The sequence below is a fragment of the Penicillium vulpinum genome (assembly GCF_028829585.1).
Source record: "Penicillium vulpinum strain IBT 29486 chromosome Unknown utg000001l_segment0_segment0, whole genome shotgun sequence".
In the NCBI taxonomy this organism is placed as follows: domain Eukaryota; kingdom Fungi; phylum Ascomycota; class Eurotiomycetes; order Eurotiales; family Aspergillaceae; genus Penicillium; species Penicillium vulpinum.
This window is the reverse complement of record NW_026643241.1, coordinates 1,610,007-1,632,891: the sequence shown is the minus strand read 5'-3', so window position 1 is coordinate 1,632,891 and position 22,885 is coordinate 1,610,007. Positions and strand designations below refer to the sequence as shown.

General features: G+C 47.5%; 8 protein-coding genes across 8 annotated transcripts; 6 read left to right on the top strand and 2 right to left on the bottom strand.

The window, feature by feature from the left end:
• Positions 1-276: 276 nt before the first annotated feature.
• Positions 277-861, top strand: N7479_000595 (uncharacterized protein; the record flags this gene model as incomplete). Its single annotated transcript, XM_057248293.1, has 1 exon — positions 277-861. One exon carries the CDS (start codon positions 277-279, stop codon positions 859-861), a length of 585 nt encoding a protein of 194 aa, XP_057112725.1.
• Positions 862-4,864: 4,003 nt separating this feature from the next.
• N7479_000594 (ThiJ/PfpI family protein) lies at positions 4,865-5,784 on the top strand (the record flags this gene model as incomplete). The annotated part of the gene is made up of 3 exons (XM_057248292.1): positions 4,865-4,942; positions 5,066-5,303; positions 5,393-5,784. 3 exons carry the CDS (start codon positions 4,865-4,867, stop codon positions 5,782-5,784), a joined length of 708 nt encoding a protein of 235 aa, XP_057112724.1.
• Positions 5,785-6,416: 632 nt separating this feature from the next.
• On the bottom strand, positions 6,417-9,859 carry N7479_000593 (DUF1708 domain-containing protein; the record flags this gene model as incomplete). Its single annotated transcript, XM_057248291.1, has 6 exons — positions 6,417-6,496; positions 6,553-8,948; positions 9,005-9,233; positions 9,286-9,379; positions 9,434-9,591; positions 9,670-9,859. 6 exons carry the CDS (start codon positions 9,857-9,859, stop codon positions 6,417-6,419), a joined length of 3,147 nt encoding a protein of 1,048 aa, XP_057112723.1.
• A 1,766-nt stretch (positions 9,860-11,625) lies between these two features.
• rlmA (SRF-type transcription factor RlmA) lies at positions 11,626-13,518 on the top strand (the record flags this gene model as incomplete). Its single annotated transcript, XM_057248290.1, has 3 exons — positions 11,626-11,681; positions 11,743-11,899; positions 11,956-13,518. 3 exons carry the CDS (start codon positions 11,626-11,628, stop codon positions 13,516-13,518), a joined length of 1,776 nt encoding a protein of 591 aa, XP_057112722.1.
• A 681-nt stretch (positions 13,519-14,199) lies between these two features.
• N7479_000591 (GFA family protein) lies at positions 14,200-14,792 on the top strand (the record flags this gene model as incomplete). The annotated part of the gene is made up of 4 exons (XM_057248289.1): positions 14,200-14,251; positions 14,300-14,346; positions 14,398-14,461; positions 14,542-14,792. 4 exons carry the CDS (start codon positions 14,200-14,202, stop codon positions 14,790-14,792), a joined length of 414 nt encoding a protein of 137 aa, XP_057112721.1.
• Positions 14,793-15,016: 224 nt separating this feature from the next.
• Positions 15,017-15,733, top strand: N7479_000590 (SIMPL domain-containing protein; the record flags this gene model as incomplete). Its single annotated transcript, XM_057248288.1, has 1 exon — positions 15,017-15,733. The coding sequence occupies one exon, from the start codon at positions 15,017-15,019 to the stop codon at positions 15,731-15,733; it is 717 nt and encodes a 238-aa protein (XP_057112720.1).
• Positions 15,734-16,124: 391 nt separating this feature from the next.
• On the top strand, positions 16,125-17,420 carry N7479_000589 (putative aminotransferase; the record flags this gene model as incomplete). The annotated part of the gene is made up of 1 exon (XM_057248287.1): positions 16,125-17,420. One exon carries the CDS (start codon positions 16,125-16,127, stop codon positions 17,418-17,420), a length of 1,296 nt encoding a protein of 431 aa, XP_057112719.1.
• A 262-nt stretch (positions 17,421-17,682) lies between these two features.
• Positions 17,683-22,091, bottom strand: N7479_000588 (uncharacterized protein; the record flags this gene model as incomplete). The annotated part of the gene is made up of 4 exons (XM_057248286.1): positions 17,683-17,714; positions 17,780-21,233; positions 21,286-21,914; positions 22,055-22,091. The coding sequence occupies 4 exons, from the start codon at positions 22,089-22,091 to the stop codon at positions 17,683-17,685; spliced, it is 4,152 nt and encodes a 1,383-aa protein (XP_057112718.1).
• Between the last annotated feature and the right edge of the window lie 794 nt (positions 22,092-22,885).

The following is a 22,885-nucleotide window of genomic DNA, read 5'->3' as shown; positions in this document are numbered from 1 at the left end:
ATCCCCTCGACAACCAAAACTTTCTGTCCCCTACGAGGACTAAAATTTCTTATCCGGTCTAAAAAGGTTTGTTCTTAATTAACCCTTTAACTCTATCATCATCTCAAACAGATATGCGGTAATCGAGCCCGACTCCACTAGAGGATCTACAGCCACGGGGGTATTTGGTCTACAGCCACGGGTATTTAAAGGACTTAATTTCCTCCTCGAATCCCTCCTACTACAGACATTTTAAGTACACCGGCACAGCATTTCAATTTTTCTTTCTTACTCATTATGGTACTCCCTTCCGGCCACGAAGAATATTCAAGGCTGCGCCAAATGTCCCAACCTAGCAGTGAGCAACCCAGTTACAACCCTGGAACTTCTGCTATGCAACCACCTGCGTCTACGATCGGTCATCCACCTGTATACTCTACAGATTGGTCTCTTCGCGACCCTTCTATGGGCTATGTCTCTGCGGCTCTTGACCCCAACTTGACTATGCATACCATAGAACCTACCCTCCCGGTCGGACAGCCGCTTGTACACTCAACGGGTTGGCCTTCTTACGGCTCTTCTATGAGCCATGCCTCCGCATCGTTTGAGACCAACTACAATATTCATACCGCCACAGCAGGACCTCTTCCTGCAGTGAACGATTTGTATCAGAACTACACACAGTCTTTCTCGACTGGGCAGTCTAGAGCCACCGAGGCTGAATTCGAAGACCATCTCAATCCCGATCAAACCACAATCCAGATCCAGTCTTCGGCACCGAGTCACTCTACCCAAGAGAGATGTTCGCCAAACAAGCTCAACGCTAAAGTTGTTAATGTGGAAGCAACTTCTGCTCATGGTAAAGTCCAAAAAAAGGAGTGAGCTGCATATTCTCTTCTCTCTTCCCACTTCATCGCTAACGGTATCTCTCCTATTTTAGGAAATCAAATAGCCTTTTCAAATGCCGCTGGGAGGGCTGTACAAAGCCAACCACGTTTAGCACCATTGAATGTTTGCTGCGCCATGTCAAAGTACAGCATATTACACGTCGCTCCATCAAGTGTCCGGTATGTGGTAAGGGTTTTGGTCGCCGGGATAACATGAATGAACACCAGAGAAGGTGCCATTAGAAGTCTGACCGAGATTGATGCTGGCGATACTGAGGTTTGGATTGTTTTTCGCTATGGATATGTAAAAGTTTGCGTTGAGGATTTTAGCCCTGGAAGTCTCTTATAGGGAGAAGGACGAAAGTACTTAGTAATTCGAAATAGGTTTTAGTATATCATTCACACCGTAGTATGTAATTTGTAGAGTGTGAGGTCACACTAAATAAGGCCAAGAGCACTAGTAGCCCCACTGATCCCGTTCCCGATATCCAAAGTATCGTGATCTCGATCTGATCTTTTTCTGACAGCATGCAAAGACACATATCCACGTCAAAGGGGGAGTCGTGTAAAAGAGAAGTGTTTCACATGATGTGCTTAGCATGTTGCATTTTACCTATTATTATACAGCTTATCTCGGACCTAGGAGCTGTCCATATGTTTTACGAGATAAACAAGAATAATAGAAGTCATGTGACCTCCCAAGATATACAATGTGCTATTAAATGTCGCGCTGAAAGGAGTTTTGTCTTCTGTCTTTTTTGGTTCGGTATATGTACATACATGAAGCATGACAGATAGGAAGAAGCTATATGTACCGTATTTCATCTGCCAGTTAGACTTCATCCTATCTTCAAATCTTAGCTGCTTTTATGAGGGCGTTCCAAGTGACTTGGGAGTAAATTCCGGTTAGGGCTCAGACCGACCAGGTGACCTGACACAGATTACTCAGAAATTCAGACCCAGGGTCCACGGGTATCAGAAGTCTACTGAAGTCTGCTGAAATCTGCTGAAGTCCCCATAAAAACCGGGGAATGCCAACAAAAATGACGCCCTACAATGAAAATCAGACCAAAACAAGTTGCCCGATAAAAGAATCAAGACAAAAGAAAAAGATCATCCTGGGTTTTGAATATATTAAAATTCAAAAAAAATAAAATACAAAATAAACAATAAAATAAAATAAACAATAAACAATAAATATTTTATTTTTTAAAATTAAAAAATATTTGAAAAAAAAAGCCGAAAACAGCGATTTTAGTGATATGGGGGATCAGACCTTTGACACCTCATCTCTTTTTAGCTTCATTGAGCCTCAGTTAGTCTCAATTTAGTCTCACCATCCTAAGTGCTAAGACTAATTCTTACCCAAGCTGGTTTAGAAAGCGCCGGACAATGAGGAAATTCAGAGGTTGGGAACAGAGAGCATAATCTGAGGCTACTTCTTCCCATTTTGGCCCCAAGTACTCCGTGATCCGCGTAGATACGCAAATGTGCCTGCGTTGCCACCAAATATTTGCGAGCTACTAGGTAATGATAAGTGTCTACATCCTAGGCCGATCAAGACGTATGCGCTGGCTCAGGGCGATCTTCCGTACGGGGCTTTGCTAGGATGAGACTGGTGAGCCCTAAGCCGACTTAAACATAGCATATAGGAAGTCAACACTTGAAATTTATGTATAAACGGTCTCTTGTATGAATACTAGGCCACGTTTGCTAGGCAGTTTTCTCGTTGCGAGTTTAGTAAAGAGATATCATGAAAACTTTCGATAATTGGAAGCTTCCAAGTTTCCTGAACAGGTAATCACGGGACGATAATACTCTAGACTGTTCCAAGAACAGCCCGAATGATAAAGAAAGACGGAAAGAAAGAGGAGAAGACAACGGAAGAAAGAAGACAGTAATCAATCACAATATGTGGTAAAAAAAAAAAAAAAAAAAAAAAAAAAAAAGAAAAAAAACCTGGTGATGCACCTTCTACTCCGTACGGAGATTGGGAATAGGCATCTGTCATGTGTATACTCCGTAGATTCACTGGTATACGTCCATTTGCCTCATCGGGGTCGGAGAGAGGGAGTGGAAGAAAAGGGGTGAGGGTGGAGAGGCGGGGAAGCGTGGAATAGATCCAATAGAACCCGACGCAACCCTTGAAAGCAAAGAATAAATAAAACGGTTCGGAGATGTCCGTTTTGGATTTCTTATTTTTTTTTCCCTCTGGAGATTTGATCGGGCAAGTGGAGAACTTGCACGCCATTGACCTATTGAAGATAGGGGGAGATCCGAACTCTGCCAAGTTTGCAGATCATAGATAAATTTTATTTTGAGTTATTTTATACATTTTTGATACAAAAGTACATCTGGTAACAACAGTGAACAGTAAATAGTAATTAGTAATTAGTTGGCATGCGAGGGGAATTGGATAAATCGGATCTTCTTAGATCAAGGGAAGATCCAACCAATCTAAGCTAAAGTCACGCTCATCACGGTGATAAAAAACAAGAGGTATTTTTGTTGGGTATAATGACTTGGCATTCAGTGTCATTGTACGAAGTACCCCGTATGCCCAGGTGATTCCCAGTCTTTGTTGTAACCGACCTTGGGGGTATGACGATCGTTGATTGATTCAAATAAAGACCACCGCGTTCCTGGATATTATAGTCTGGGATCCAATCAAAATACAATGGCGCTCGGTTATAAACAAGCCAATCATCACAAATGCTATTGCTCTGTTATTAAATGCTCTGTTATTGGAGGCTGACACAGATACCATACTCTCTATTGCCACAAAGAGAGAGAGAAATTGGGGGCAGAAGTACGGCAGAGAGACCCCCGATTCATCCCAACTCCCCAGCCTCCCAAAACTTTCATCTACGATAATTCTGAGCCAGGCGCTATTACTACGGAGCAGACGCAGTGGCTATAGTCACGAGTTATTTAAGAGGCCTTGAATTCCTCAATCTGGAATCCCTTCTGATGCACGAATCTCAAATACTCTTCCAATTCTTCTTTTTTACTCATCATGGCACTCACTTTGGATCCCGAGGAATATTTTAGGCTATGTCAGAGACACCAACCTAGCAGTGAGAATCCCAATAACTATAATCCCGGACCTTCTACTCCGTATTATGCAACCACCTGCTTCTGTGGACGAACAACTACCTAAATGCTTCTCACACTTTTACATTAGTTCGAATTAATCTTAGTGTTAGAAGAGTCTAATCATAGTTATATCATATACCATTTACCACTCTTGTTTATTTTTTTTTAACTAGTTCGAGGGTTGAGTAAAATGCAAGTTGTGAATTTGAAAACCTTTGTACCTTTTGTATGACATGCCCATACAAAAGATACCTAATTTTGAACATTTATCGTTCACTGGGGCGCACCAACACAGTAAAGGTATGTTGGGCGCTTGGCACGATTATAGTCTATTGTGACTTGCTATATTCTGAATTTGGTCTAGCCTAGTTGACCAAGTTAAAAAAAAAAAAAAAAAAAAAAGGAGACGGGGGAATCCGGGGGAGCGAAAATAGGGACCGCTAGCCTAATAGTAGCAGCGCTTACAACATACATACATCTACACGTTCACGGCGCCGGTTCACAACATGGATTAGGTATAAAACCAATAGAAGTCATGTGACCTCTCAATCTATGTATATAATTGAATTCTTTTATAGACATGTGTGCTATTAGGGAATGACATCATCCTATAAATCGGACGACAGGAGGCTCGCCTTGGGAGCTGCACTGTAATACATTCTGCATGAGTGAGGCTCTCCCAGCAATAACCCTCATTGGCTATAATCAATTAACATTAGTGGGTCAGTGACGGGATGGTGATACATACGGTGATGTTCGTAGCCGCAAGCGGAAAGGAGACATATAAGAAAGCCCAGATTTACCCTAGGCCGTCCTTCCAACTCAATTGAACCACAACGCTGAACACAGTCAACCTATTCCTACTAATTGAACAATATCCCCATTTCTCAAACCCATCCAAAATGACACCCAAAGTCCTCATCGTCCTCACTTCTCACAACAAGATCAACGCCACCGGTAGTCCAACCGGCTGGTATCTGGTATGCAACCCCAATGGCATGCATCTCCAAGTCCAACACATACATTCTATCCTTACAGAAATTCAATTACACAATTAAACATGAATACCCGTATTAATCCATAACTAACAATTCATCCCAAAGCCCGAATTCGCCCATCCCCACGAAGTCCTGCACGGCAAGGTCTCTCTCACAATCGCCTCGCCCAAAGGCGGCGAAGCACCACTGGACCCAAACTCCGTGAAAGCGTCGGAGGAAGATGAAGTGGCGCAGAAGTTCTTGAAAGAGCAGAAAGCTCTCTGGACGAACACGCACAAGTTGGAGGATATCCTTCCGCGTGCGGGCGAGTTCGATGCCATTTTCTATGTTGGCGGCCACGGACGTAAGTTATCTTCCTTTCTAAATATATTTTTACAACCATTTGCATTACTTTGCTATTTAAATTACATCTGCTAACAATGGCATATCCAGCAATGTTCGACTTGACTACCGACCCTGTCTCCCTGGCTCTGATTCAGACTTTCGCGGCTGCCAATAAGCCTGTCGCGGCTGTCTGCCACGCCCCTTGCGTGCTGCTCAATGCAACAGCTCCCTCTGGCGTGCCGCTTATCTCCGGTGTTAGTGTGACCGGATTCTCTAATGCCGAGGAAGATGCTGTGAATCTGTCTTCTGCGATGCCGTTTATGCTTGAGACGGAGTTGGGCCGCGTTACTGGTGGAAAGTATGTTAAGGCTGCTCAGCCTTGGGGGGAGATGGTTGTTGTTGGGAAGGCGGCTGGCACTGGGTCGACTATTATTACTGGGCAGAATCCGTCGTCGGCAGGGGGAGTTGGTAAAGCGATTTTGAAGGCTTTGGGTTTGTAGATCTATAGTTTTAGGGTTTGGAATTAGGGAAGCAAAATGTGATATTACATATTGATATTATTCTGGGTTTGATATGCTTGAGGTAAGTAAGAGGTCCATATTACATAAGTAGTAGTACTTCGAATCAAAAGCACAAAGCGATTCAATATTGGTAGCGAAACCAGAATCAATAGCAGTAGCGAAAGGGGAATAGAGCAAGTGACAGACACAAAAACACAGTAGATAGCCCAAATCCGAGAGATGGGAGCAAGGAAATAAACCAAGACAGGAGAGATTTGTCGAGTCGGAGATCGAAGACTGGAGGTTAAGAGACAGAGATTTGGAGAGAGAAAAAGAAAATAATAAATAAACAGATGTCACAACCAAAAAAAGAATCCATCAATCGTATCGCAGTATTCGTCGGTCTGCCCATCTCCAAGATATGGAAATGGGGACCTTGTTCGGTCCGGGTTCATCAGACCGCGCTCAATAAGCAAACACGACCAATGTTTGGTCGGGAGAAGGGTATACGATTAACAAAAGATACATCCTGGATCATCACGAGTAGCGAATGAAGAGCCAGGGGAAAAGTGATCGGGGAAAATGAACAAAGGAAAACGGAAAGCTGGTATGGGTAGGTAGGACATGACAGACTAGCGTCTTTGTCCATCCTCAGCGTTGCCAGTCAACTCGGCCACTCGGGCCTTGATGCGGGCGACACGGGCCTCGATGGCTGTAAAAACAATTGTTAGTATGAGATCGGTTTTTAGGAATGAAGTTACTACTCACTCTCTTCTCCACTAGTATCTCCCTCGTCAGTGCGCTCTGACTGGCTAGTCCGTGTGTTGTTCTCGGTGTCGTGGTCGTATGCCTGCTCGGCAGCGGCAGCTGCAGCAGCCCGCTGGGCAGCAGCCTCACGGATCGCCTTCCAACGATCTTGGGCAGCTTCGGTGGACCCGGGTGAAGTGGTCGGCGAAGTGGCGCGCGAAGCAGCGGTTTCAGGGTGGACACCATTGCCGTTAGTCCTAGTCGGGGTCTGGGGAACCTCGCTCTTCTGTGGTGCAGGTGCGACTTCCACGGGTGAAGCCACGGGTGAATCCTCGGGGACAAAAGCAGGCTGGTCGGTCAAGGGGCCCTGGTCGAACTTCGAGAACTCCTGATCGGCCGCTTTGCGTTCATTGGTGCCAACGCGCGAGAGAGCATCATACTCGACGGCGCGTCTGGTCTTGGGCGGTGCACCGTTCTCCTTCAGAGGGGTGGAGGGTTGAGTCGGAGTGGGAATTTTTGACACAGGTTCCTGGACGACCGGTTGAACAGGTTGAGGTGTTGAGGGCTTTTCAGCCTCAGCAGCCACGGGTGCAACTGCGACAGCGGGGGCCTTAGGGACAGGCTTCTTCTTCATAGGACTAGACTCTTGGGCTGCTTTAGTCCTAGCCTCGAGAGCCGCACGAGCAGCTGCCACATTGGAAATTTCCTTGGAATCAGTGGTCTTGGCGGGAAGCTGTTGCTGTTCGGGCTTCTTTTTGGCGCTGAACATGCTCTTAAAGGCAGAGTTGCCAGTCTTCTTCAGCTTCTTGCCCATCGAGTCCACCGAGTCCCGGCGCTCAGTGGCTTGTTCAACCACGGCAGGCTTTGGGGTGGGCTTCTCCTCCTCGGGAGTGGCGCCATTGACAGATTTCGTTGGCACTTCCTTGGGAGAAGGGGGAAGAGGGGTGGCCACGGCAGCAATAGCAGCTTCTTTGGGAAGTGGCGGGGGACCAGTCTTTGAGGTGCTGGTTGGAAGAGGTGCCGACGGCGCGGTAGGCTTCTCCTCGGGCGTCTTCGAAACCGGCTCGGGGGTGTCCTGGACTTCTTCAACTTGACCAGTGCCAGCGCGGTCATCATTGAGATATGCCGCCCTGAAGGCACCCTTATCGTAGTTCTTAGCCCACTTCATGGCCTGGGAGGCCTCGTTGACAATGGCGGGCTGAAGGGTCATGACGGAGTTGGTCTTGGAATCACGGGTATTATTGGCAGGGGCACGGTTCTCTTTCGCCTCCGCTTCTTGCTCGCGGTGCTTCTTTTGCAGAGCGGCCGCAGCTGCCTGGATCCGCTTGTGCTGATCCGGTCCGATGCTCGTCTTGCTGTGCGGTGCCTGGTTGTTGGGCCGCTTATACGACTCTTCAATGGAGGAGGGCACCTTTCTAGCCGACGACTTACGACGATCGAGCTTTCCCCTACGACTACCAAAACTGAAGAATCGCTTCTTCTCAACAATTTGAGCACCGGCATCAGGCTCTGGGGCAGCACCCTTGATCTGCTCTTCAAGTATCAACCATTTGGTATCCCGAATCCGAGTCTCCAGAAGCGCGCATCGACCAAACACAGCTTTGCGGGTGGACGGCTCATCGCCAGACAAACTACTGATCCAAACCCACCAAAATGAGTCGTCCATGTCTAGGGTGCTGATACTCGCCAACTCGGCAGGCTCGAGATCCAGCTCGATATCCAAGGAGCGCTTGTGCGACTGGGAGCTCATGCCACGTACAGAGGCAATGGGAGGCAGAACTTTGTCAGGAGGCAGGAGCAGAGGGCCCACGTGATTTTTCAAGTTGTTTTCATCCGCGAACCCGGATGACATGAAATCTGCCCACGAGGGGGTGGTAGGACGACCAAGGTCACCTGTTCCGGATTGAGGAACAGATTTCAAGCTCTTTGCAGTCGCTGGCGGAGCAGCTTCCTTGGCTTCATCCTCCGGGTCAGAGTCGATCGAACCACCGAATCCAATATCCTCGAATCGAGACCAGGATGCATCCCGCAAACTGGTTGACTGCTTGGTACTAGAGACACTGGACTGGTTCGCAGATGAGATACATTTGAGAACACGGAGACACTCGTCAGTCAATGCGGTGACGGGGTCTTCGTAGCTGGCAAACTCCTGAAGGTGCCAGTCGTCGTCGCGGTATTCAAAGTTCTTGGCGCGTCGCAACAAGGAAAATGGCGTCGGGGAAACATTCTCCACAATCATAACCACCTTTGTGGTTGTAACTTGCAACAAAGTCGGGGTCTCGGGAGGGTATTCGGTCGCTTCAACGAGTGATTGAAGAGAAATGGGCAGCGATGAGATACCGCTCACGCCGCGAGGGACATCGGGAGACAACGAACGAAGGTAGGCGAAGAACAAGTGACTCGTAGCATCGGCAGCACTAGCGATTGATGTTAGAATAACGTCCAGATAGATCAGATCAATAGAATCCCATACACAGCCCAGTTCTTATAGGCGGCCTCGAAGCCATTGCCTGTATCGACATGCTCAAAAGCCCACCATCCAGCGTATCGGGAAAGCTTGCGGCCTCCCAAGCCATTGGATTTTCCATGGGCCGCAATGGCAGCCAAAAGGTCGAAGAAGTCCACAATAATATTAGTGCGTGCATCGGAATCGCCGCCGATCGGAATGAAAGTCGAGAAAGCGTCACGGGCCATATCCGAATCTAAGGTTCCATCAGCGCGTATGTTCCCCGCATTCCATTCAATATCGCGTACCATGTTCGCCCATCTTGAAAGTCTCATATGCCTCCCAAGTAACAACACCGCCAGGAAGTCTGCTCCAGCACCATTTCATCACACCACAAAGAACCTATCGAAATGATGTTAGTCCCCTGATAACTCTTAGGAAGACATTATCCCTCACCATCGGCTCAGTGAGCCGGAGCTCCTGCGCTAAGACATCTCCGTTGACAGGCGATCCCTTTTCAAAAGATTGATTAAAGTAATTGCGAATAAACGTGCGAGCTGCACTGGGATCGGAGCTAGGACGGAACGGTAGGAGGAGGAATGGAGTGTCAAGAGCTGCGACGAATGATCAGCAATCCGGTGAACAATATGTGGGCTTGCATTCCACGGCCAAGATATCAATCCACCACCTACCTCGGGCCTTGAGCTCATGCACACACCCTCGTACAAGGTCTTGGACTTCTTCCGGCGCGACCTCTGTCCGCAGCCACGCATCGGTCCATTTGGGTTTCGCAGGGGTCGGGTTCAGGGCCGCGGAAGGCTTGGCCTGCTTCTTTGTCGTGACGGAGTCCTTGCCCCGAAACACCCTAGAAAAGAATGGCATATCGGAAATGCGACCGCGCTGACAATTGACTTCGCGGATCAGAAATCGGACTGTGGGGGGAAGATTAAGGATCCGCTTTTTTTTTTTTTTTCTACCAGTCAACATATTAGTAGGAGGTTTCCAATAACAATAATGCAGACAACCGACGCACGGTAATTAGACCGATTGAATAGTTAAAACGTCTAGACGTGTCCGGGATGTCCTGCAGCCTCGGAAACAGCAGGACAAAGTACAGGATCCCTGGTCTGGGGATCTAATTGTCTGTGCTTCTAGGCAAAGTGGAAACCGCACAAGAAGCCTCAGAAAGAAAGGAAAAGAAGAGAAAAGGAAAAGGAAAGACGAGAAAGCGAGGGTTGGGGGGGAGGGAAAAAAAATTGATAGAAGCGATTCACAAAGCTCAGGGGTAAAACGAAACTAACTTACCCGGCGAGTCTCGACTCCGTTAGATGCCTCCACACAAAGAAGGAATTCAACGTTTATTATTTGTAAACAGGACTTAACACTTGTTGAACTTGAAATTATGAAGGGAAATTAAAGTGAATGATACTGACAATGATCATCTTTCTGATCTGGGTTTTGGGGACCCAAGGTTTTGTATATAAGCCATAGGCATATTCTATTGGAGGAACTGTCATTCAGACGTGTCGATATGTCTATATTACCTGCCCAATCCCCGAGTGTCTAGAACAGGGCAAGATATGCAGTAAATACTCGAGTATTTGCCTCACCTACATATACATATGTACATCCAGAGATATGCCTTGGTAAATATGAGTTATTTCAACTTGCAAGGTTGATCAGAGATCGTGGCTTTGAGATTATAGAGATCTGGCGCTTTGATCTCTATAGAGAGGTAGGGATTGTATCGTGGGGACACTTGGTCCGTAGCACCTGGGTATAACCTGAGTCTGGATAGTCTGGAGTGCATAGAATGCCGGGGGTGCCTGGGAACATAAATTTGACTATCTCTGTCGATCTTATATGCCCTGAGCTTCCCCGGGTTGACATCATGGACCCATAGGAACAGCTGAAAATATTAGGAATAGGAGCAACTTCAAGAAACTAGCCCTATCCAATAGGATCTGGAGGGGAAGGAAATCCACTGTGACAAGCTGCAGGGACGAGACTAACTGTAGTTAGTTAATTTAATATAATAATTCAGACCAAAAAGAGAAAAAAGAGAATAAAAAAGAGACCAAAGGCCATTGGAAGAGACCAAAAAGATAAATATAGAATCCCGGCGCCTAAGGCCCTGATGAGTCAGCGATTAAATCTTCTCAGGTCTCTCTCCCTCGATTCTATCTTTAGAATCAACCTTTCCTGCATCGTCAATCATCCTTTCTCCGGTTCCATCATTTACTTCGTTTTTGCCTCTTCCTTTGTCTGCCCCCATAACTTTTCCCTGTCCTCGGGTTTGATTTTCATTGAACTCCGGCGGGTCATTGTTTTCACGTCGCGTCCAGCCCCCCCGCCTCCTCAAGTATCTACAGGGTTTCCTACCTTGAAAGCCTTTAGTTTCTGGTTTCAGATCGCTTTGTTGACTAGTTGCACCATCCTTCAGATATACTTGTGGAGAGACAGAGATTCTTCGCATACATCCGTGTGTGCCACTGTGTGTGGCTAGGATCGCCATCTCGTCGATTCTACATCGTGGGTAATTAAATATAATCGCGCGAGGTATCTCGCAAGTCGCTTTGCGACTTCCTGTACCTTTTATTCTCAATCCTGCTGTCGGTGCGCAATTGGTGCGCCCGTAGCCGCTCACCATGGGTCGGAGAAAGATTGAGATCAAGGCCATCAAGGATGACCGCAATCGCTCAGTGTAAGTTAATCAATCCCGTCGCGCATTCTAGCCATCGCTGACCGGAGTTCTTCGGATATAGCACGTTCCTGAAACGAAAGGGAGGTCTATTTAAGAAGGCGCATGAGCTTGCCGTCCTTTGCTCCGTTGATGTAGCGGTCATTATTTTTGGCCACAACAAGAAACTATACGAGTATTCATCATGCGATATGCATGATGCTCTTGGTCGCTATCAATATGTGGGTAGACGTTTCTTCGATTCATCCCGAAAATCTCTAACTGGTATTTTTTCCAGTTTGGCCCTCCCCATGAGCATAAAGGACCGGAAGATTTCGCGGGCAAGCGAGATGACGACGACGACGATGATGAGACCTCCCCGGCTCCCGAGGACATCCAAGCAGTTCAGCAGAACCACCCCGCAATTCCCCCTCACCTCCAAAACCAGCCTGCCTTCCAGCACATGAATCATGCACCCTCCGCGTCACCCCCGATCCATCATGCCATGACACGACATGGTACACCGCAACCGCAAGGCACTTCGCGTCCCTCTTCAAGGAATCATATCCGCCGAGTCAGTTCAAACCTAGGTCCCCAGCAACATGGTACACCTCCACCACCGCCACCCCCTGGTCCCCAAAATGGCGGGTTTACATATATGCCAAATCCGGGCATGTACAACCCCAATGTTCATGCAATGAACCAGCAACCTCGACCAGGACAGTTTGCGCACTATGGACACCCACCGGGACAACACCAAGGGACGCCTCCTATGCATGCGCACGGTTTACCACAACAAATGCCGCCACAGCACCAGGGCCAACAGCATTTCCAACAGCATGGCCATGCCGTAGGAATGCCTCCGGGGCCTCATCAGCATGTACAGCAGGCATATATGCAGGAACATGGGAGAAATTCGATGCCTCCAGGGTTCGCACCTGAGGGCCACGAACGGACTGCCTCGGAACACGCCCAAGATGATTCTTCGGGTGCGATGAAAGTAGAGCACAGCCAGTCGCCGCCCCAAATGAAGTCGTTTTCGAAATCACGGAGTATTTTCACGCCTATCGATGACCGAGGATCCGTCCTCGCCCGTCATTTTGGAGCTGCAGCGGGATCATATGAACCTCATAATAACCATTCTCATTCGCTCAAGCTCGAGGCGCTACCACAAGCTTCGTCTAGTTCCAAATCAATGCCTGTCAGAGCTGCGACGGAGGCTCCTCGTGTAGGAGGGCCAATGGCTTCGACGCCAAAAATCAAACCGCCATCCCGAACTAACAGTGGACCGTTGCCATCAAAACGGCCGCAATTGAAGGTGCAGATTCCTAGTGAAACCTCAGATGGTGGCAGTGCCACAGCCGATTCATCGCGCGACTCAGCTGAGAATAGAACATCCACACCTGCGAAAGGGAGCGCCGAAAATGGTCCCTCCGGCGTGGTCTTGCCAGCTCCATCGCCCTCAGCCAATACAATACTGAGTGCGGGAGCGCAAGGGCCTCCAAATCCGTTCGCACGACCTCCTCCTCCCGTTGCCGCAACGCGAAATGACTCTTACGGCAGTAGTAGTGGAAATCCGAACAATGGGAATAACTCGAATAACATTGAAACACCAATATCCGCCTTGCCGAGTCGCTTTGTATCTGATGCCCTCCTCCCGTCACCTTCCAGCTTCTTCCCCGACTGGGGCTTTAGTCGGTCAGGCCCAGACTCCAACATGCTGCCCAGTCCCCTCGCCTTCCCGACTCCGGCAGTGCAAAGCGGTCCTAGCTTTTCTCGAGAAGACGAACAAGACAAGAAGAGAAAAAGCCCAGATGGTGGATCCGCAGGGGAAGGTGCCCATAAAAAACCGAAAACCTGATTATGCTTGACTTCCCTGGGGAATTGTCCCCCATACTGTAAAGTGCTGGCATTTTGATCAAGAGACCTGTCCCTGTGGACATACAATCTCACTTTCTTGTCAATACCCCATAACTCCTTTTGCCCAGGGGACATTTGAATGTCTCCATTTCTAGTTCGATCAAGCTTCGCAATCATGTATCCTCTCTATACCCTGGTTTATTGTCATTCCTTCATTTCATTCGCTATTTTCCTTCTGTCTTATCTCCTTTTCAATGACGTTTCTCACGTGGATCTTGAAGTGATATACACCAGCGCTGTCTTGTGTCAACTTTTTACCTTCATTTATTTCTCTTCCCTTGATTATTTAATGTCGCGTTTTGATTGGTTCTATAAACCTGGCGTTAGGCCCGTTTGACTGCTTTTGAACTCTTTGGATGATGTATATAAAGCAGGTTCTTGTTTCTAGGAATGATGCCAATCTTTTTTTCGCCTGCCTATGCCGATTCCAGCGTTTCCATCTAGATTATTCCACTATAAACTAACAGGGTAAGCCCCTCGTAAAAACTTCGGTGTTCGACCAAACACCGAAAGTGACCGAACAACCCACAAGTATAAAAGCTAACGCTAACCCCGCTTTTTCTATTTTGATTCCACCAAGGTATTTCCTCGCACATACTATAACGTACTATCTCAATTCAAAATGACTTTAACCGGAAGCTGCATGTGTGGCGGTGTCACTTACGCCGTTGAAGGTATATATCAATCGAAACGGCTTACTTCCAAAGCTAACAATATACTAGCTGACACGTATCTGGCCGCCCTGTGCCATTGCACCGACTGCCAGAAGGTGAACCACACTTATATACCGACCTTGAACATATTCTCTAATACCAAATAGTGGTCTGGTAGTGCATTTACCGCCAATGCAGTCGTTCCCCGCACTAGCATGAAAGTGACAAAGGGTAAATATATATATGCACCCCGCACCTCATCGAACTTGAACTTCTTGGTTTCTAACTAAACTGTTTGAAATCATGAATAGGCACTCCCAATTCCTACGATGCAATTGGAAACAGTGGCAAAATCAATAAGCATTTCTTCTGCCCTACCTGCGGCTCAAGCCTCTACACAGAGCTGGAGATCATGCCCGACATGACTTGCATTAAGGCCGGAACCCTGGACGGCGGCGAGGCTAATCTGAAGGGAAATGTTGAGGTCGAATTCTATGTTAAGGATCGTCTCACTTACCTAGCTGCTGTTGAGGGCGCTAAGCAGGAGCAATTGCTTGGTTGAATGGTTTGATCATTGTTGGCATTTGACATTGAGAAGTCCAGGGAAATTCACCAAAATATGGTTTCTACTCGAGAATAGATCCAAACATGTATCATTCATATGCTCTCTTGAGACTTTGTTTGCTCCACCGTCTGGTGTCTCGAGGATTATTTAAGCCCCCGAATTCTTAATTCTATCCTCTTCCTCATCCTCGTCTTTCATTCCTGATCGACCACCCATCAACCATGTCTTCCCTAAACATCACCGTACGAGGTCACTCCGCCCTATGCCGATTCCCAGAGCGCGCCGTAGTCTACCTCACCATAGAATCCTCAAGCGAGTCCGAAGAGACCGTCTCAAACGAAGTCTCCTCAACGTGCAATGACCTACGAGAACTCCTGGAGTCCCTGTGCTCCAATGAAGAAGATGAAAGCGGAACGTCCAATGCCGGCCCCGTGTCGACTTTTTCCTCCAGCCCTATCCTCACGACATCCAAGAACGCCAATACAAGCGACGCGAAGGGAAATCGACCCCGCGTGTACAAAGCCATAACCAGTATCTACGCCATCTTCTGCGACTTCCATGAGCTGTACAAATTCATTATGAAGGTGGATGAATATCCCAACGCAAGGATGAATAACATCAACTGGTACCTCACCGAAATTAGCAAGAATGAGATCGGCGCGGAGTCGCGCATGGAGGCTATCCTCGACGCTGTCACAAAGGCAAAGCAGTATGCACAGTCTGTTGGATACGATGATGTTGCGCCTCTGGATATCAGGGAGATTGAGGGCGAGGGCATGAATGCTGCTCGATATCCGCAGAGACCGCCTACTCGCCACGCTAGTGGAATTAATTTGACTCCTCAGGATATTGTGCTCAATTCATGCGTGGAAGTTACTTTCTTGTGTCTGTGTGATCTTGGATCTACGGACCAGACTCGCACTATTGCGGATAGTTAATGGTGTTGGATAAGCAACGCTTGCAGATTGGACATTTTGAATTCAGTATGTTCTGCGCTTTATTATGAATTTGACATGCATATCCTCAATTTTACTATCGATTTCAACTATCCTCTCCCTATAAATAAATGTTTATAGACCTCCGTAGTTCGGTGTTCGGCTTTTGATGTGGGGATGATATCTTCACGAGGCTTGGCATTCTGACTTGGACTGATATCGGGATGTGGAGAGGAAAGCCAGACTTGCCATTTGCGGCAGCCGGTAGTAACCGGCCCTGTGGATATTTGACTCACTTTACTGCCAATTGCTTTCACCTCACTCTCCTAGAGTCTATGCTCATTCATCTGACCTGGCTCTTCACCTGTGAAAACTCTTCCAAGCCAACCTCCAAATGGCCCAATCAGTTCTCTCCCGTCGGGCACAAGATGTCGTCGACACAGGATCTGAGAACCCCATGTGGGACGTGATGAAGGATACATGGGATATATCAGAAAACCCCAATGGATACGTCAACGTGGGCGTAGCAGAAAACACACTGATGCACCCCGAGCTCTTAAAATTCATCAACAAGAAGCTCGAGCTGCCCGCAAAGTATCTCACATACAACGACGGCGGATGTGGTTCTTCCAGATTGAAGGCTGCTGTCGCTGCTTTTTTGAACCACAACCTGAAGCCAGTCACGCCTCTCGAGCCCAGCCATATCATGGCAACCAACGGTGTCTCGTCTGCGATTGAGCATGTTGTATGGTCATTCGCCGATCCCGGCGAGGGAATCCTCTTAGGAAGACCGTACTACGGCACGTTCATTCCTGATATCTCGCTGCGTTCAGGGAGCTTGGTGGTTCCTGTCAGTTTCGGAGACCACAATCCTCTCAGCCTTGAGGGCGTGGATAAGTACGAAGAAGCATTGCTCGAGTTCCACCGTAAAACCGGAAAGAAAGTCAAGGCGTTGATGCTTGCGCATCCTCACAATCCGCTCGGTCGCTGCTATTCCAGAGAAGTGCTTATCAAGTTGATGCGGCTGTGCCAGAAATACCAGGTTCATCTCATCAGTGATGAAATCTATGCTCTTTCAACTTTTGAAAATACCGTCGATAAATATCCCCCACCTGTCAAATTCGAATCCGCCCTCTCTATTGATCTGACTGGTATTATCGATCCTCGATTGGTTCATGTCCTTTGGGGTATGAGCAAAGATTTTGGCGCAAACGGTATCCGACTCGGTATCATTATTTCCCAGGCCAACCGCGATGTCCATATGGCGTTGACAGGCCCCGCGCTTTATTCTTATGCTTCTGGAATCACGGATCACTTGACTTCTCTCATACTGGAGGACTTCGACTTCACCAATCAATACATTCAGCAAAATCAGAAATTGCTATCAGAGTCCTATGCATACACGGCAAACTACCTGAAAGACCACGGAATTGAGTATGCAACAGGATGCAATGCTGCTTTCTTCGTCTGGATGAACCTGGGAAAGAAATACCGCGAGCTTCACCCCGAGAATGGGTGCGAGGATGTTGGGGAACAAGTCATGCAGCGCCTTTTGCAACGGAGAGTGTTTTTGGCCAGCGGATTTCTTTTCGGATCGGAGAAGGATGGATGGTTCCGAATGGTGTTTACACAAGGCCATGAATATTTGAGTGTGGCTTTAGAAAGGATAATCGCAGCCCTTGAGGAATAATAATCTCATGCGATCACCACAAATCATTCATGCATCCCTGGTCCCCTGGTGATGCATAGAAAAATCTTCTGTACAGCTTACGCTTTTTCCTTTTTCGGTCGTCTAGTATAAAGTTGAGGGGAGAAAATATCCAAAAAGAGGAAGTCTAGAAATGCCACCAAAAGGCCACCAAAGATCACACAAAGCCACATAAGCGGCCGACTTTTCTTACTTTTGATTGTGCTTGTTGATTCGTGTGCTAGGTCAAGCTCCGGCGCCTTTCTTAGCTAGCATTTCCATAATCTCCGTGTGGCCCTGTTCGGTTGCTGCATCGAGCGCCGTGCCGTAGAGTGCCCCTTTAATGGTAACATCGGCCCCACGATCGAGCAGCAATGCAACAATTTCTGGATGACCTTCTCGCGCAGCCATTTGAAGCGCTGTGCTCTTCCCTTTGCCCAGGAAATTGACATCCGCACCGCTCTCGAGTAACAATTTCACAACACCTTGATGGCCATATAATGATGCAGCCTGGATTGCTGAGCTATCATCTCCGCCTCTTATATTAGAATCGGCTCCATTCGCCAGGAGTATTGCGACAATTTTCTCCCGGCCTTGTTTAGATGCTATCTGTAGTGCCGTGCCATGCTTTGGGTGATTGTAGTTGATGTCAGCACCTTTCTTTAGCAGATCACTTGTAATTCCTGCACGGTTTCGCGAAGATGCTATATGGAGCGCCGAGCCGAAATATCCGCCTTTGATATTGATGTCGGCCCCGTTCTCGAGTAGGACTTGAACGACTTTCCGGTGGCCTTGGCGACAAGCTCTGTGCAGCGCTGTGGCGTGTTTCTTGTAGCTATAGTTGATGTCTGCGCCACTTTTCAGGAGAATGGTAATGATATCAATCCGGTGATGGCTTGAGGCTATATGAAGCGCTGTGCCAAGATCTCCACCTTTGATGTTAACGTCGGCCCCATTCTTGAGGAGGATCTTAACGACTTCCGTGTGGCCTGCGTAGCAAACTCCATGCAGCGCAGTTCCGTTCCATTCATCGTTGTAGTTGACGTCAGCACCCCTTTCTAAGAGGCTGAGGACAATATCTGGCTTATTGTCTCTTGAAGCCATGTAAAGCGCTGACCTATCATATTCGGGTTTGATGTTGAAGTCAGCCCCATTTTCGAGGAGAAGTTTGACGACTTCCCAGTGACCTTGTTTGCAGGCTATAATCAGAGCCGTTTCGTCCGATCCTTTGTTATAGTTAACGTCTGCACCCCTTTCTAGGAGATTTTTGGCAATACCTAGCTGATCGAGATCCGAGGCTACGTAAAGCGATGTCTCGGAATCTCCACATTCGCTGTTGATGTCGGCTCCATTCTCGAGAAGAATTTTGACGATTTCTCGGTAGCCTTTGAGACAAGCTCCATGTAGCGCTGTTCCATGAATTTTGTGGCTGTAGTTGATGTCTGCACCCCTGTCTAGGAGGCCGAGGACAATATCTGGCTGGTTGAGATTTGAGGCTATGTAAAGCGCTGTCCCAGCATCTCCACCTTTGCTGTTGACGTCGGCGCCCTTTTCAAGGAGAATGGAAGCAATGCTCTGGTGACCTGAGAGCAGAGCTGCATGGAGAGATGTACCATGTTGCCTGTGAATGGAGTTGAGATTGGCACCCTTGTTCAATAATAGCGTGACAACATCTGACTGGCCTGCGAAGCATGCCGCGGAAAGGGCCGATCCCGAAGTTTTATCTTCAATGTTGACATCGATGTGTTCCTCTGACAAGATCTTCTCGACCACTTGCTTCAAGCCAAGATAACTCGCTAAAGACAAATCAGTCATCTCCCGGAAAACTAGGGACCTTCTTCTTGATGCCCATCCAGTAGCTGCTACCCGCACCCATGCCTGGCGACCATTACAAAGTATACGTGCGTCCTCCAGGGACTGATCAATGGCCATGGCTTCCTGAGATAGAAAGTGCGACAACCAATAATCGGCGGCGTAGCAGTAAAACGGGGGCAGTTGCGCCAAAGTAGGGATTTGAGTGATATCTATTGTCTCCCCGGATGGTCTTCCCTCAGCTGGAGCACCGAAGTCAGGGAGCATCAAGAACCGAAAACAAGTTTTTGATATGGTTCTGGATGATTCAGACAGGCTCAAGCGTCCTTCCCATGTACCACGGTCGTGGCCCGATGAGCCAATGAGGAACTCTCTTGCCGTTTGATGAATAAAAAACAGCTTTGAATCGTGAACGCCAATGAAGAGGCCGCTTAGGCCTTTGACGATGCTTTTGAAGTTATTCTTAGGCCATAAATCATCCTTCAAAGTGGCGTATGACGTAAAGTCTTCTTCTGCTAATGCTAACGTCAAGGCGACGTTGGCCTCGTCAAGAGTTAGAGGTCGTGCAGCAGCAGTAATAATCTCAAGAAGACGTTCGGTTTCTTCTTGGCATTCGCTTTGTCTCAGGATGCTCTCGTATGCCTCGGATAACTTTAATGGTATATTATTCAACAGTTTTTCGATGCTGGAGCGCTTGCCGTGGCGGCTCGGGTCCTCTTTGATTGTTTGGAAGATGACATAAAGCCATAAATAGGTGCGGTTTTCCATAGCTTTGAGGCGTTTGGAGATTTCCAGTTGATCCTTAGGGGTAAAGTTGTCTGCAATTTGACCCATGTGCTCATCGATGACCAGGTCAATTTCCCGCCTAATGGCCAAAGACTTGTTATCGCCATCGACATGAAGGTATTCTGCTGAGGAAAATCCCCTAAATTCTCTCTCTATATCAGCGTATGGTCGACTAGTTACGAGGAAGCTGAGCTTCGAAATCAATGCCGAAGAGCCTTGTGGCTGGCAATAGAATTCTTTGAGTTTGCCGATCAATTGCGATCTGTTTTGTTTCTCGCATTCATCCAGAGCATCGAAAATGCAAATAATTTCTCCAGCATGAGGACTCTTGGCACAACTAAGAAGGATGTTCCATAGTTCAGAGAAGTTCTTTGTAAGAGCTTTGCCGTAATTCTTGTGAGCAGGCAGAGCTAGCTTGATTAGGGCACCGCTAGAGTCGCGAATAAAAAGCTGGTGGAGTATTGCACATAAAGCATTAACGCCATACATACGGTCTTTGTGGCCACCCCCAAAAAAGAAGTGACAAACGGTCGAAGTCGTGATGTTCAAGGACAGTCGACGTTCGTCAATAAGTGCTCGCGACAAAATCGATTTTCCACATCCAGGGCCAGCAGAAAGCCACAGAAGTCCCGAAGTTGGACTATCGCGCCATTTGCAGAAGTTGTCATCGTTGAAGAACCATTCACACGTACCTTGAACTCTGAGTCGGTTGAAATCTTTGTAGCCTTCATAATCAGAAGCCAGATGTTGTAAGAGGTCTTTTTCCGCTTGGTCCTCATAGTTCCGCTGGGTTTGGCTTTGGCTTGCATCGAGGACTTGTCGTATCTCTTTGAGAATAGTAGTTGACTCTTGGATTTCACGTAATTGACGACCCCAGCGCTCTCGAATCTCTTTCTCGTTATTGTGCGAGATCAGGCTGCTGCGAGACTTTGATAACTCTTCAATCTCGCGAGCCTTTCCAGCCCAGTCGTTCCAACCCGCCACATTCTGCCACCCCCGGGAAAGTTGGGTCTTTGACAGATGGCATATAGCACGGGCTTGATATTCAATAATGTGGGAATAGAGCTTGGTCAAAGGTTCAATGAGGCTTTTGTAATGTTGTCGGTGGTAGGAAACCAGGTAAGTCTCTTCGAAAATTTTCCAATAGACCTGAACATCGCTGATTGAGTTGAAACCTTTCAGCATAGCTTCATCCGGTGTAGCAACATTTGTCAGTAGCTACAGCTATATGTATAAGCAAGCCATTCAGAGCAAAAGACACCAAACTCACAGGAAGAAGGATGGAGACACTAGACCATGCAAGTGCTGCATATGGTTGAGTGCTAACAGCAAGTTTGACAACAGGGTCAGACCACAAGAGAACTTTTGTTAGTTTCTCAACTTGCCTTCGGATGATGACATTGTTTCCAAGGAGAGGAATCTGCCATTGTTTCTTCTCTCGGACTTCCAACAGCTGATTCAAAATATCTTCGACAAATTCCGAGCTTGAGATATCTCTTTTGATGGCAGGGTTACATTGTAGAGTGGCTAGATGGCTTGCGTAATCCATCATCAACTCTGGCTCTCGGTTCTCAGCCAATTTATAGGCGCAACTCCATATATCGGTATCACGACTCGCGCTTGTAGATGGTGCAAGCGAGGAACCTGCAGAAAGCGAGGGAGACTCTACAGCTTGCTCGGTTTTTAACTGTGCGACATTCACGGTAATTGGAGAAGAGCTAGAAGCAATCTTTGAAGAGTCCGTGATCTGTATTGGGAGGCTGGAAGCAGGTGTTGAAGTTGTGTGAGTTGCAATATTCTCTGGTTCCACAGGCGGAGAAGAGCCGACCGCGCTGTTCTCCTGAAGATCACCGCTGTTTGCCTCCCGGCGTCTGAATTTCAGAAGTCGCCTCATGTTAACTGAATATAGGTCGTTGAACCAAAATCCGAGCAGTAGCTGGTAGGAATGGGGGCGGGGGAAAAATGCAACACTTATATCCCAAGCTGGCCCCATCTTCGGGTACCCAATGATTGGCGTAGTACTAGTGTCTGACACATACCCCGCCGTGCGCTGTCTAGATTGGGGACATCCATCATTTGAATACGAAGTAGCCACATTGAGATGAACAATTTGCAAGACATCTAGACTTTCAGGTGATATAGATAGACTATCCAGAATAAACCTTGGGAAAGGGGGGAAAACATCATTTCATCCACGGGGCGCCAAGCTTTACCACCCGTGGATCATGTAAGGCTAATTGAACGTAACAAAAAGCTTGGGAAAATAAAAACGTCATCGCCTTCCTTTTTCTGCAATCATAAAAATGCTACTGCCTCATAAATAAGGAGCTTGACTGCTCTCCAGCACCCGGAGCGGGATGCATCTGGAACACGCAGCTACTACATTTCGCCGTGAAGGCTCTCCCTGGAGTCTCAGGCGAAGCTGTATTTTTCGTAAATCCATATAATAACCATCATGAGTGCGAGGGACGATCGCGGGATGATCCATATGTTGCCAGACGCACAGGCCAGACTCATCATGCCTTTGCTATGACAGGCATTCGTCAACTGATTCGACGAGCCAGGCATAATTCCCAAAATGGGCACCAACATGAAACTGTTCGCGCCGGAAGAGAAGTTGATACCGTGATGCCTGATGAGTGGGGGAAACTAGGGTTGGCCCCACACGTGACCGTCATTGTTGACGTAAATCAAAGGATCAAAAAGTGGGTTAAGGCTATTGGAATAAATTTACATGTATGGAAATAGAGAATGAAGTTTAAAAATCTAAAATAGTCACGTTTTATTTCATTTATCGTATGAATATCATTATCATGTCTCAAAAAGAGCCCATAGTGGGCCCGAGGACTAAACTCAACTCCCTATGCAGA